Source organism: Acinonyx jubatus, chromosome C1 (assembly GCF_027475565.1).
Source record: "Acinonyx jubatus isolate Ajub_Pintada_27869175 chromosome C1, VMU_Ajub_asm_v1.0, whole genome shotgun sequence".
NCBI classification, from domain to species: Eukaryota; Metazoa; Chordata; class Mammalia; order Carnivora; family Felidae; genus Acinonyx; species Acinonyx jubatus.
In genome coordinates, this window is record NC_069381.1 from 210,246,037 (window position 1) to 210,260,104 (window position 14,068).

Consider the following 14,068-nt stretch of genomic DNA (forward strand, 5'->3'; position numbering starts at 1 on the left):
TCCCCTCTGGCCTCAGACCTTACTACTGTGGGAACCGCAAAACTTTTAATTGTTGGTATTTTATAAAGGATAGTGAAAGCTACTGGGAGGTCAGAGGTAAGTTCCTAAAAAAGATCCCTTCTCTCTCTCATGTCGGACTTGCAGGCACTGCAGATATGATCGCTCTCTCCCACACCACACCGGTCACACCACCATTTGACTGGGTTTTGAGGCCTCCCAGCACCCCACCCCATCCCAGATGCATTTCCATCGTTCTCCACATGACTCGAAGGAGATTTTTTTTTCTCCATTTTGTAACCTCTGTTCTCTCACTTAGGAATATAAGAGTCCCTACTCTGCCAAGGAAATCTCTTGAACAAATGTACATCATAAAGGTATGAAAAAAGTTAACAACAAACAAACAACGGGCGCATCTATGTTCTGGAAGAGAACCACTAAATATCACGTCTAAAAGACAAATGTTAAGGTCATGGGTCTTGTCTGGGTACGTTGTAACATTCTTGGAAAGCAGCAACTGAAGCAACGGGAACCGCAAGATCTATCAGTCAATCTCTGGAGTAAAACATAGTGGTGATCCTATGGTCTGATAAAAGTCTTTCTTCCCATCATGGGGCCGAGTTCATGTTCCGGAAAAAGTAGAGATGAAAGCAGTGCCATGCTAAAGACTGTAGGAATATTTTAATTCATATGTTTTAATTCATTATGTAATAATAATATCAGTCTATTTTACAAGTTAGGTGTATGAGAATGTATGAAATAGAAATGGTAGGAAAAAAACTAAACATAAGTCAGGAATATGAATTTTTCCAAAACCAGGGGCCAAAGGAAGATGTGTTGCCTGCAGGGCCCAAGGAGGAGGCAGGGAGGGGGTGGGAAGAGCATCCACTCTCGTGGTGAGCGTTTGTCCCTGTGTCACCGTGGGAAGGACTCAAGGCTCGCCTTCTACCCTGGTCTGGGGTTGGGAGTTTAGTCTGGTCAGTGGAAGATGGCAGCTTGGGAGGAAACAGCCATCTGGTTACCTACACAGAACTGGTCCCCTGGTGGCTGCAGGTGGGTTTTGCCATAGAGGGAATTAGGGGTGAAAGTGTCAAAAACCAAATGTGTGGAGGAAAAAAGTAAACAGTTTCCTCCTTTCCCCCCAAAACCCCAAATTCTTGAAATGCACACACATTCTTCTCTCAAACGTAGAAAAGTCTCACTCTGGATGTGCTTACAAGAAGATCGTCGTCAAAAAACTTTGTCTCTATGATAACATTCCCACTATAAGTAAGAAAAGAGGGCAAAAGAGTGAATGTGTTAGGCAACAGATTTCATTCTCACCAAGTGGTTTCAGTTTGGGTCTGCTGGGCTCAAGGACATGCACCCACCTAGAACCTTGGCTTGGGGACACTAAAATCTATGTCTAAATGGGGTTAGAAGTCTAATGTGACATTTAACTTTCTGCAAGTTCAGAAAAAAGAAGAGAGAGCATATCTTAATCCTTGATATATATAAAGCCCTTAGTAGAGGACTTTGCACACAGGGGTGCTTATAAAATGTGACTTTTTTTTTTTTTTTTTTAAATAACTGACTTTTTGATACGCCTAGAAACCTGCAGGCCTCAGGGGTGGTATCTTTCCCTACAACACCTACTCTGGTGGACAGCTGAGGGTTGGCCTTTCCTGCATCTGTTCTCATCACTTTGGGTAACAGCACTCTGCTCTTCTTTTGGGGACCCACACCATCTCCAGTCTGTGTCAGTCAAGTAGCCCCCGCTTCACCTGGCAAAGAGGTGGGCATAGGACATAATTTGGGCCAGTCAGACTCTCTCCCTAGAGCAGGATACTTCCTATGGCTGCTCCTGAAGGAAATCATCCACGGATTCCTGCCACCTGCATCTTTTGAGCTGCCCAGGTCTCAGGACACCCCACACCTTTCAGCTCTGTCCTATTAGCTGGAGTCAGTTTCTACAGCTTGCAGCCAAAGAACCCCAAATGATACACCTGTATCGCTGCACAGAGTAGAATTTCATTTTTCTTGGTGGGTATCTCAGTGTTTCCAAACCAAAGCACTCTTGAACCAAGTTAAGGGCAACAGAGGAACTGATTTTAGGTTCCAAAAAGTAAAATATGACTGAAATAACCTAGATATGTCATCATATACTTACTGGTTTTAGTACCTGAAAAAAATTGGGCTTGGTCAAGGAGGAGTCAAATGAAGGCTAATAAAATATAAAAAACGCCCTTCTATATACTACCCTGTACTTTTCCAGGGTAATTAATAGCCAGCAGATACATTTTTGCTGGTAATTAATTATAAAGTAGGTACATAAGAAACTCAAGATTTAAATATGCTAATAGAATATAAAAACACCTACTATTGTAATTAAAAATCTATTAAGGACTTATAAACAACCTCTATATTCAGTGTGGCTTTCATCAAGGATCTGTTTAAAGGGACAATCCAATATTACATGATTATCTGTGTGAATAACCCAAACAACACAGTATTACTAAAACCTTTGAAAGACTAATACCTTTTTCCAAGAGAGAATGGCAATTGGGTTGTTACTGACAGTTGTTTTGGACAAAGGACAAACTAATTATTCTTTGAGCAGGAAGCATAGCTATTAAAAATGGTAAGCTAGTCTCTGAAAAACTGTAACCAAAGATTATCCTCTAAAACAAAATTAGACCTTTGACAGACTCCATTAAAGGCTATTCAAGAAACGTACAGAGTATCAGACGTTTGGTAGTCAGGAAAGTGAGCAAAGTAGCATAGATTTAATATATAGCACACGCCAGTGTCCTTCCATATCATCTCATTTTGTCCTGACTACACCCCTGTGAGACAGAATTATTAATTCTGTGTTTAGAGAGGAGAAAAATAAGGCCAGAGGTATTGTCCAAGATTGCATAGCTAGTCAGGGTTAATCAGGAATTTAGTCTAAATCTAAAGTTGTTTAGTCTAAAGTTGTATATTTTTTCCATTTGATCACACTATCTTTTTCATATGACAGAAGTCAGTAACCTGTAAATCTGAATATCTCTGGATACTCTTTACCCTTATTTTCAACCTAGGTTGCCTGCTGACCAGTCCCCCCACTGCCTGGAACGCCTGCTTCTAGACACACTCCACAATCCCTGTGGTCTGCTCACTCACGTTAGCACGCTGGCAGGCATCATCTGGGACTCGGGCGCTGCCTCTATCAGGGACTGCCAGGTGTTTGTGGAGTTAGGGATCACAAAGCCAAACTCGAAGAACCATTCTGAAGGAAGAAGGAAAAGTGGGTGAGTGGGCTTCCCAGACAGTCTCAGGACTCTTTGTCCACCCCCCTTTGGAGCCAGCCTCTTCTTACCCCAAGAACCATAAATGCAGCCGTCAGAAACCTCTGGAGCCAGAGCCATAAGAAAGGACATGGAAGCCCCCTCAGGCTGTCCTCTGAACCCACCAGAGGCTTGCTGCCTATGCTCCAGGGTCTAAAGCACTAGGACCAGTGGGCAGATACAGCATAAGCAAGGCTTTCTTAGAAGTAGGCAATATGTAAATGATAAAGAGAAGGACAGAATAGGCCTTCTACTTGGAATTTCAGCTCTAACACACATACGTGCACTCTTACAGTCCATGGTTAGAAAATCAGTGCAGAGTGGCCTTGCCAGTCAGATCTGCCTGAGACTGTATGGAGAGCACTGTACCAGGCTCCAATCGGCTGCTTCCTCGTGACCTTGTTACAATTCACCAGTGACAAAGTAGACACCAACCCCAGGCCCACCAGGGTCAGAAACCCTTTTGTTGGGCTCAGTGCCCCTTGTCATCAGCTTTGTTTTTGTTTCTTTTTGCTGGGGGCCCCCAGTCTCACAGGGTGTAGGAATCCTATCACAAATTGAGTTGCAAAATGAATGTTACCAAAGCAGTGCTGTAGTTCCCTGGATCTTGCCTTTTTTTCCCTGTCACCCTAAGTGTGGCTTCTAGGCACAAAGGCCACAGAATACCTTCTAGGCATTGCCCTTTGAAGTAAACTTTTTGCTCCAGGCGGAATTTTTCCATTTGCTCTGCTGAAGAGAAGTTCAATTCTCGAGACACTGCCTTGCACTTGAGGATTTTCTTGGGAACACGGGCTGGTAAAGAAAAAGAAATATTGAAGCCACCCTCAACGAAAATCACATACTATGGTGCTTCAAGTTTCTGGGAGCTTTTTAGAGCTGATTTAGAGAACACATTATCTATGTTAAATTTCAGAGGATGCCTTGGTAACAGAATTATACTTTTTAATTTAGGCAGAGGTCCCCAATTGGTCAAGTGCATCTGACTGAAAGATCATCAAGAAACACAAGATATAGTGCATCTAAGGGCCTTCCCTAGCTGCTGTCATCAGGAAGTGGGCTGAACAGGCACCTTCTCTACTGTGTTTTGTTAGTTTTAACCCCTTAGTTTTTCTTTTATTTCAGGGGGATAAAAAGGCAAATTTTCTTTTGGAAAAAAAAAACAAAACAAAGTTGAGATCTTAGTTTGCATCGTTAGGTATGTTCTGATGCTAAAATTTCAGCACAAAGTGGACTTTCGGAAGTGAGAGAAAGAACGATAGGAAAGGAACTAGGAAGCTCAACATGTGCTGTGCCTGCAGGGGCTTGCCCCCCATTAGGGTCTGCATTAATTCAGCTCCCTGATGCTTGGGCCCTGCTCCTGAAACATGAGAGCCCTGTGCAGATAAAGGGTTGGAGAGTACCTTCATGCTCCACACCGGGGACTGACAGGTCTTCTGTTCCTTGCCATAGTATCTTCCCTGTCTCAGCATCCCGGAGGTTCATCCAATTTCTGATCAAATATACTAAGGAAAAATAATGCACTGAAAGTGACTCTTACTTTGTAATCTAGATGTGTTCTAGCTCTCAGATCTGTTCCTACTGACTCCTGTTTACTGTTTAGCAAGTTGGCCTATCTGCTAAGTGCCATGGAAGCAAATAAGAGTACAGGAGGGTCTAAAGGACATCTAAAGAAAGATTTTAGCAGAGACCCAGTGGAGATATTTTTATCTACAACATAAGAACCAAAGACCATATACACCTAGAAATTGCAAGAAAGTGGTAGAAAATAAATAGTGCAAAGTTAGAAAATTTCCAACAGAATCAGACCAGCCAAGATAAAAGACCTAAAGAGGGGTGGGTGCCTGAGTGGCTCAGTCAGTTAAGGGTCTGACTCTTGATTTCAGCTCAGGTCACAATCCTGGGATGGTGGGACTAAGCGTAGAACTTGCTCGAGATTCGTTCTCTCTCTGCCCTTCTCCCCTGCTTGTGTGGTCTCAATAAATAAATAAACAGACCTAAAGAAAAAGGTAAGACAGGTATACCAGTACACATGCAGACCACCCCAGCCCACAGTGAGGCTCACAGCCTGTAAGTTTTACTCACAAGTCCAGAGCTCTCACGCACCTGTTTAGTGGCCTGCTCTTAAATATCAGAAAATAGCCAAGGATCACCAGAAATTGAGGAAAGCATTTACTATGAAAGATAGACCAAAATAGGGAGAAAAAAGCAACTCAGAGGAAAAAAGAGAATATACAGGAAGATACAAACTTTTAAAAAGATACATTAAAAACAAACAAAACAGCCAGAGATAACATAACCCTTATGGTCGCTAAAAATTATATACAATAGAATTTTGTGTATTTTAGGTGATTTTCTCTGGCTCAAGCTTACAATTTTTTTTTTAACTTATTTATTTTGAAAGAGAGCAAGAGAGAGCGAGCACTGGAGGGATGGAGAGAGAGAGAGAATCCCAAGCACAGGCTAGAACTCACGAACCGTGAGATCATGACCTGAGCCGAAACAGAGCCAGACCCTTAACCAACGGAGCTACCCAGGCACCCCGAGCTTACAAATTTTGAGGCTAGTCGACTGACAATCTCTTTTTGTCATAAAATGCCTTCAAGTAATTATATTTTCTAGTTTCTGTATTGTTCATCATACAATAAATGAGTCAGTAATAAATAGCAATGAAAAAATGAACATTCAGAAAAATGTTAGAAATAATGTTAGAAAAAAATATTTTGTTTATTCATTCACATTTAAAAATGTTTCTTTTTGAGAGAGACAGAGAGAAAGCATGAGTGGGGGAAGGGCAAAGAGAGGGAGAAAGAGGATCCGGAGCGGGCTCTGCACTGACAGCAGAGAGCTCGGCATGGAGCTTGAATTCACAAACCACAAGATCATGACCTGAGTTGAAGTGTCTGACTTCAACTTCAAGCCACCCAGGCGCCCCAGAAAAATACACATTTTGATAGCAGAACCAAACAACTCAATGTAAGGGTTGGAAGACAAAGTTGAGGAACTCTTTCAGAAAGAAAAATAAAAAGCCACAATGATAGAACACAGGAGAGTAAAGATACAAAAACTGGGTATCAGTCTAAGAGGTCCAACATCTAAATAACAGCAGTTCAAGAAAGACAGAAGAGAAAGACCAAGGAGAGAAAGTCATGAATGAGTTAATTCACAAAAATGTCCCAGATTGAAAGGGTCCAGCAAGTGCCCAAGTCACATCAGAGAGAATCTGCAGAACATCAATGTTAGAGAGAAGCTTTCAGAGGGAAAACAAGCTGTCACATAAAAGGTCAGAATCAGAATGGGAAAAAAAGAATCAGAATGAATTACACTTTTCAACAGGGACTCTGAAGGATAGAGAAAAAAAAAATGAAGCAGTGACTTTAAAATTCTCAGGGAAATTCCTGGAACTAAAAAAATATTTACTTTCTCAAGAAACTAATGGTAATCTGCTATTTCAAAGTAACAGGTGAAGACTAAGGAAGAGAACAATATTGAATCCAGGAAGCAAGGGATCTGAAACAAGATACAGGTGAAGGTCCTCAAATGATTGTGAAAGAGACCCCAGAACAACAGCTCCTTAGTGGGTCTGGAGGGCAACTGGTCAAGGGTCCAGACAAGAACAGGTCAGAATGCTTAGGGAGAGGGGTGCCTGGGTGGCTCAATCGGTAAAGCATCTGACTTTGGCTCAGGTCATGATCTCATGGTTCATGGGTTCAAGCCCTGCGTTGGGCTCTGTGCTGACAGCTCGGAGACTGGAGCCTACTTCAGATTCTATGTCTCCCCCTCTCTCTGCCCCTCCCCCACTCATGCTCTGACTCTCCCCTCTCAAAAATAAATATATGTGTAAAAAAAAAAAAAAGAATGCCTAGAGAGAGATTAAGAAATTCATTGAATATCTAATGTGTTTATATGGGAAGATTCCTACAATTAGGGGAGATTTGGGGGTTAAATTTGTGAGAAGCACAGAAAATCTAAGCAAATAAATAAAAAACCAAGACAGTAATTATCACCAGGGAAAAACCAAAGGTAGTATTGGAAGAAAAGTGTAGTTATAGTTGACTACACGGCTTCATCGCAAAAATGTTCACATAGTCATAATAATAAAGACACAGGCTGTGGACCCAATACCGCTATCCCACGAGGATGGGGGAAGGAGAGCATGTATGTATGCTCAGGCAGAAGTGCTGGGAAAGAGTAAAACTCATTTTCCAGAGTGGGAAGTTGATAAACAATGTCTAAAGTGGAAACATTAAGACATAGCCACAGTGTGCAACTCAGAAATATGAAGACAAATACCAAATAAATCAGCCAGAAATTGAAAATAGTTTTCTCTGGGGAGTAGAAAACAGGAGTCAGAGGGCACAGAACTCTGCTCATCATGCAAAACCAGGTAGAACTAAGACACTGAGCGATGCACACACACAACTGTGACAAAGATGGACTAAACTTACGAAGATAGTCCTGAGGTGTTGTTTTTTTTAACAATGGACAAATAATTACGGAAAAAGAAAATTAATATTATCTATCCATAGAGGCTAAGTCTGAGAAAAATCGTTCATATTTGTAAAGAGACTGAGCTTCAGATAAATACAGGTGATACGGTTTGGTTTGCAGGTCTTGTGTTTTCTCTTTCTGCCGTCTAGCAACCAAACCCTCTTCCCAACAGCACCCTGCAGCCTCCATGCCCTCATGGGAAACAGCCACTGCTCGGGGGTACTGTAACTAGCAGACCCAAATCCTTCTCTCGGGAGCCTGGAACAGCGGGAGGCAAGCACATGGCCTAGGCTTGGACGCCTGGGCACCAGTTTGAGGGCCCAGTCACACAAGGGCTTGAGGAAAAGGCGGCCGTTCTTCAGAACGGGGCAGCAGGCGGTGCGAAGCCAACCTTTCCTGCAGTGTGGCTGTTGCTGCAGGTTCTGGTCCGACTGCCAGTCAGTTCTGAAACCCCAGGGAGCCTTTGGCCTTTCCCACTGTTTGGGCAGCTTGCGGTGTTGAACCCCAAGCAGCACAGCTGGTTAGCATCACTATGCACGTAATGGTACATTTAACCCTCTGGAGAGATTCTTTCTAGGTTTTGCTGCGGTAAGAGAAAAGTCACAAAAGGTAGCTAAGGGTTATCCAGTAGAGTGCCTTGAATGTGAGGGGTACCGAAGCCTCTGGGGCCCTCCATTTGCTTGTGCACTATATCCCCACCCTCCCACATGAACCTACCACTGCTGTGCTACTCTCCTCTCGGTGTGTGCAATCCTAACCACGTCTCCTTGTATGCTCATTGTATCATCAGATACTGCTGCTCTTATACACCTATGTGGTGTTCTCTTCCCTACTTCATATTTTGAAATTCCACTTTATTTTTAATGTTTATATGTTTATTTGGAGAGGAGAGTGAGAGAGAGTGGGGGTGGGGGGGAAGGGCAGAGAGAGAGTCCCAAGTAGGCTCTGTGCTGTCAGCACTAAGTTCAATACAGGGCTAGATCTCAGGGACCCTGAATTCATGACCTGAGCCAAAACCAAGAGCCGGATGCTTAACTGACCGAGCCATCCAGGCATCCCTGAAATTCCACTTTTTTTAAAAACAACTAAATTCAAAAGCAAGTCAAAAGTATACATACTTATTAGATCACTTTGTTGTTTTTTTTTTAAAGTAGGTCCTACACCCAGTGTGGGGCTTGACCTCACCATCCCAAGATCAAGAGTCAAATGGTCTACTAACTGAGCCAGCCAGATGCCCCTAGATCATGTATTAAAATTCCAATTACTACAAATACACTTATGTATTCTGGGGTCTCCATATATTAAGAGAAAGCTTCCCCAACTGGAGAAATGAAACAATGTATACTATCGCTCTGTCCAGCAAGTCCACTCTTGAGCTCAGATCTAAACAGAACTGCCTTAGACATTTAAGCCCAAGGTTTTCAGAAGACACGGTACTCATTTAACCTATCCTATACATGCTTTTCATTCTTTCTCTTCACATAGACACGTGTACCAATATAGCTACGTTGGACACGTTCCAACGTACTTAAACACGTTCTTAAATTAAACAACAATACTAAAATTATTCTTCAAGTTTCAGGCTCACACACAAGTGGAGCTTTCTAGCAAAACTACTGCAAGAAAAGCCTGGGAAAAGAGGCTCCCTTCATAAAGCAACAGCTAGATCAGACCTAGCAGTTTTCAGAAAAAGCATTATTGCTGCTTGCCCAGGTCAGCAAAGAAAAGCCTGGCACCAGAACTTACTCTTCAGTCTATTAGAGGATAGAAAGAAAATGAGTGTTCTCTCCGGTAAATAGTGGATAGTGAATTTAAGCTTCCTCCATTTTATAGCAAGGGAGATAAGCTGCTAAAAATATATGGCTTATCTCCCTAACATAAGCACCTCTTCTCTTTATAAATAATCAATTTAAGAACTTTAATTATCTTTTTGGGAAATAGATTAAAAAAATATTTTGGCTAGTTCAACAACTAGGCATTTCCTACATGTACCTTAGTCTGGAAACCTATCAGTGTCTATGTCATGTGCTTCATTTTATAATCCTAAGAAAACCTGTAAGACTTTACCCTCAATAAGTAACACAAAATGAGAGAAATACATACAGAGTTCCATCCAGTGATGTTGGGGTGGAGGCTGCTTAGAACCCCTCCAGGTTCTGTAAGTCAGAGGTACAAAGGAATACTCTTTAATTCATGGCAGAGATGCAGCCATTTGGGAACAGCTTTATAAATCATAAAAATATAAATCCATAACAGCCCAATAGCAAAAAGAAATAAAAATTATTATTATTTAATGTTGATCTACTTTTGAAAGAGAGAGAGCACAAGTAGGGGAGGGGCAGAGAGAGAGAGAGAGAGACAGAATCTGAACTGAGAGCAGAGCCTGATGCGGGGCCTGAACTCATGAAGAGCGAGATCATGACCTGAGCTGAAGTCGGAAGCTCAACGGACTGAGCCATCCAGGTGCCCCAGAAATAAAAATTATTAAGGTAGGTATCTTAAAATAATAACAATGAGAAAAGATGGCCCTCAAAAGAAGCAGCATATTTGGCTAAAAATGCTGGAAATGAAAGGCAAGCTTTGATGGCTGATCATTTGGCTGAAAACATTTTTAACAGCTTTTTGCTAACTAGATTTTTCAGAGAAAAAGAGCCTGAGTTTTAAGACTCAAAGGTCAAGTCACTTCCAATCTTGAGAGAGGAGAGGATTAGGCAGACAGGCTTTAAGGAGGGGGGCTGGAGGACTATTTATAAATACCACCTTCTGGGTCAGCCAGGTCTTTTCTCATTTAAAAGCTCCCAGGTGATTTATACCTAAGATGAGCACAAAGGAACACTCCTTTACTATGGGAAGCCTCTCTCAGAGAGCTGTTCCTGGTAGCTTATTTGGAACCAGGCAGACAAAAGTAGCACTCTCATATGTAAGAGCATCTTAAAAATAAGCTTCGGCCTGGAATCAATAAGCTCCAGAAAAAAAAAAAAAATCAATAGATGGTAAAGTGTCCAGCCTTTTAGGAAAGGTAAAAAAGGAAGTATAAACTAAGATAAACATGGAAGAGTGAGAGTCACTTGGCTCAACACAGAAGGTTACATAAGTCCTCTTATGTTTTAAATAGCTGTGACCTGGTATGATTTCGATCCAGTGCGGGAGCTGAGGACAGACCTGAGGTAGAGAAGACAGCCAGGGAGGTGGTGGTGGAGTGGGAAGAAAAGGCTTGGGGGCTGGAAGATACTAGTCAGGTGAATGAGGTACTAGGTAAATTTCCTTGAGATGTGAATGAAGGAACTGGGATAAAAGAATTTAAAATATTTAGTGACAATCATCTAGAAGCATTTTGGAATGAGTACTGGCTCTTGCTTAGTTTTAAATGGAAATGGTCAACCTCAATTTTTACATATTAAACAGAACAGATACACGGCAGTACCTCACTGGCCAGTTGAGAGGAGAGACGAGAGGGAGATTAGGGGAGGGGGAGAAGGAGAGAGGAGGAATGGGGAAGGCAAAAAGGGGAAAGAGGAAAGAAACATAGAACACGTAAACACACAGAAAGACATACACAACAGATGGAGTGAAAGAAAAAAGATACTGAGAAAGAGACAAATAGAAATGCCCACATGTAACTGATAACCAAGAGACAGGCCCAGAACAGATGGGAACAATAAGGAAGAAGTTCAGAGATGAGATTCTAGTTTTTCCTGCTTGAATCGTGTATTGTAGAGTTGTCTTGGTTAGTGGCTTTCATAGAATGATTTGAAATTGATGGGTAGGAAGACTGCCTCCCTGAAAATGTTAATTGACTGATTCATAGTTTCCTGTAATTTGTCATCCAAACTTGTACTTTTGAGAATGAAAGAGGGTGCTAACTGGACAGCACACTTAAATGAGTTGGTTCATGTAAGGTGCTTAGAACAGTGCCCAGGCATTTAGTGAACAGAGTGTTGTTACAAATTCTTTATCATCTCCTACCTAGTCTCCTGATGGTTTTCCTTGCTTCCATTCTTGCCTCCTCTTTCAATCCATACTCCTCACAGAAGGCAGTTTCTTAAAAACTGTGAATTAGATGGCAATCCCTTGTTTTCCTTTGCACTTAAAAACAAAACGCAAGTCCTTTCCATGGTTTGCAAGTTCCCCAGTTACTATGTTCCAGCCATAAGTCTCCTTTCTTCAACACGCTAGTGTCTTCTGCTCACGATGTCACCTGAGTGCTCTTGCCCTTACTCTTCACACCCCCACACTCTTGGGACCACTCAGTCAGTCTACAGTGATCTCTGAATCTAGATTTGCTGCCTCCTAAGTTGGGGCTCCTTCTGTGCCCCCATGCCAACCCTGACCACAACCTGGCTTCCCCTGAGCAGTTTGTGCTATCTCCATTTCCCCTGAGAGGAGACTGAATACCACTTCACCTTTGCTGTATTACTTTCCTGGTCAAAGACCTTCAAAGGATCTTCACAGACTGATCCAGGTCTCTCCATATATCTGATTTCAAACTATTCTTCTTCTTTCTTTCTTTTTTTTTTTTTTTAGTGTTTATTTTTTAGAGAGAAAGAGAGGCAGGGGAGGGGCAGGGAGAGAGAGAGAGGGAGACAGAATCCGAAGCAGGCTCCAAGCTGTCCGCATAGAACCCGACACGGGGCTCGAACTCACGAACTGTGAGATCATGACCTGAGCCGAAATCAGATGCCCAAACGACTGAGCCACCCAGGCATCCCCCCCCCTTTTTATTTATTTTGAGAGAGCGAGAGAGCGAGAGAGAGCAAGCACATAAGCAGGACAGAGAGAATGGGAAAGAGAGAGTCCCAAGAAGGCTCTGTGCTGTCAGCGTGGAGCCCTACTTGGGGCTCCATCTCACAAACCATGAGATCATGACCTGAGCCGAAGTCAGAAGTTGGATGCTTCAATGAGCCACCAAGGTGCCCCTCAAACTATCATTCATTCGCTAAGTACTTATTAACAACCTCCTATGTGCCAGGTATTGACATCAAAGTTGCATGTAAAAAATTTGGGCAATACGGTTTCATAAAAAGTGACAGACATATAAAGCACAATATTTTTATATCTATACATTATTTTATAAATTTATGGTGTTCGAGAAGTAAAATATATATTTGTCTATTCCACTCACATCACTTTAAAAAATATTTTTTCATTGGAATGGTAACAGATTGCCTTATATTCACGGTCACCTTATATTTGGGCATTATTCTACTAATTTTGTGGATTTCCTCTATATATATGGCCAAAAAACTTATTTATTCATGCCCTTCAAAACAACTCATACTCAAGCTGGATAATTCCCAGTGATACTGAGATAACTCTCTAATGATATTAACTCACATCCTGATTACTAATCTAGGGATGGAAGATCTATATCATTTCAATTCCTAACAATTCACCAGGAAGGGAACTGGTTTATCAAGTGTTATTCTGTTCTAGCTCTTTTTAAGAAGTAAACTGTTTTAGATTTACAGAAAGTTTATAAAATAGCACCGTTCTCATATACCCCCACACCTAGTTCCCCTATTAGAGACAGATTTGCCACAACTAATGAGCTAATATGGATACATTATCAGTAACTAAAGTCTACAGTTTGTTCAGATTTCCTTAGTTTTAATCTAATGTCCTTTTTCTGTCCCAGGATCTGGTCCAGGATCCCACATTTCATTTAGTTGTCATGTCTCCTGAAGCTCCTCTGGGCTATGAGAGTTTCTCAGACTTCTTTTGTTTTTGATGACCTTGACAGTGTTTAGTACTGGTCAGGTATTTTCTGGGTGTTTGTCAATCAGGGTTTGTCTGATGTTTTTCTCTTGATGAGGCTGGAGTTGTGGGTTTTCAGGAGGAAGACCACTGAGTTAAAATGCTATCTTCATCCCATCACATCATGGGTACGTACTATCCACGTGACTTATTACTGTTGATGTTGATCTTGATCACCTGGCTGAGGTGGTGCTTGTCGTTTCTCCACTGTAAATATACTTTTCCCCTCCTTTCCACGTTGTATTCTTGGAAGGAAGTCACTATATGCAGCCCAAACTAATGAGTGGGGAGTTCTCCATCTCCTTGAGGTAAGAATAACTATATGAGTATTTGGAATTTTGCAGTAGAGATCGGTCTCTTCTATTTTTTAAAGTAGGCTTCACGCCCATCGTGGAGCCCAACGTGGGGCTTGAACTCATGACCCTGAGACGAAGACCTGAGCTGAGACTGAGTCACTTAGCTGACTGAGTCACCCCTCCCATTTTTGATTCAATTATTTATTTATATCAGGCCATTTGTTT

General features: G+C 41.9%; 1 protein-coding gene across 1 annotated transcript in view; it reads right to left on the reverse strand.

Moving 5' to 3' along the window:
- Nucleotides 1-654: 654 nt before the first annotated feature.
- PDE6D (phosphodiesterase 6D) overlaps nt 655-14,068 on the reverse strand; it is a 51,577-nt gene continuing 38,163 nt past the window's right edge. Inside the window, exons 3-6 of the mRNA XM_027056324.2 lie at nt 4,706-4,794; nt 3,972-4,097; nt 3,142-3,247; nt 655-1,260 (exon numbers count right to left, since the gene is read on the reverse strand). Of these exons, the coding sequence (XP_026912125.1) occupies nt 1,179-1,260; nt 3,142-3,247; nt 3,972-4,097; nt 4,706-4,794 (403 nt within the window). The 3' untranslated portion in view covers nt 655-1,178. The remainder of the gene's footprint in view (nt 1,261-3,141; nt 3,248-3,971; nt 4,098-4,705; nt 4,795-14,068) is intronic.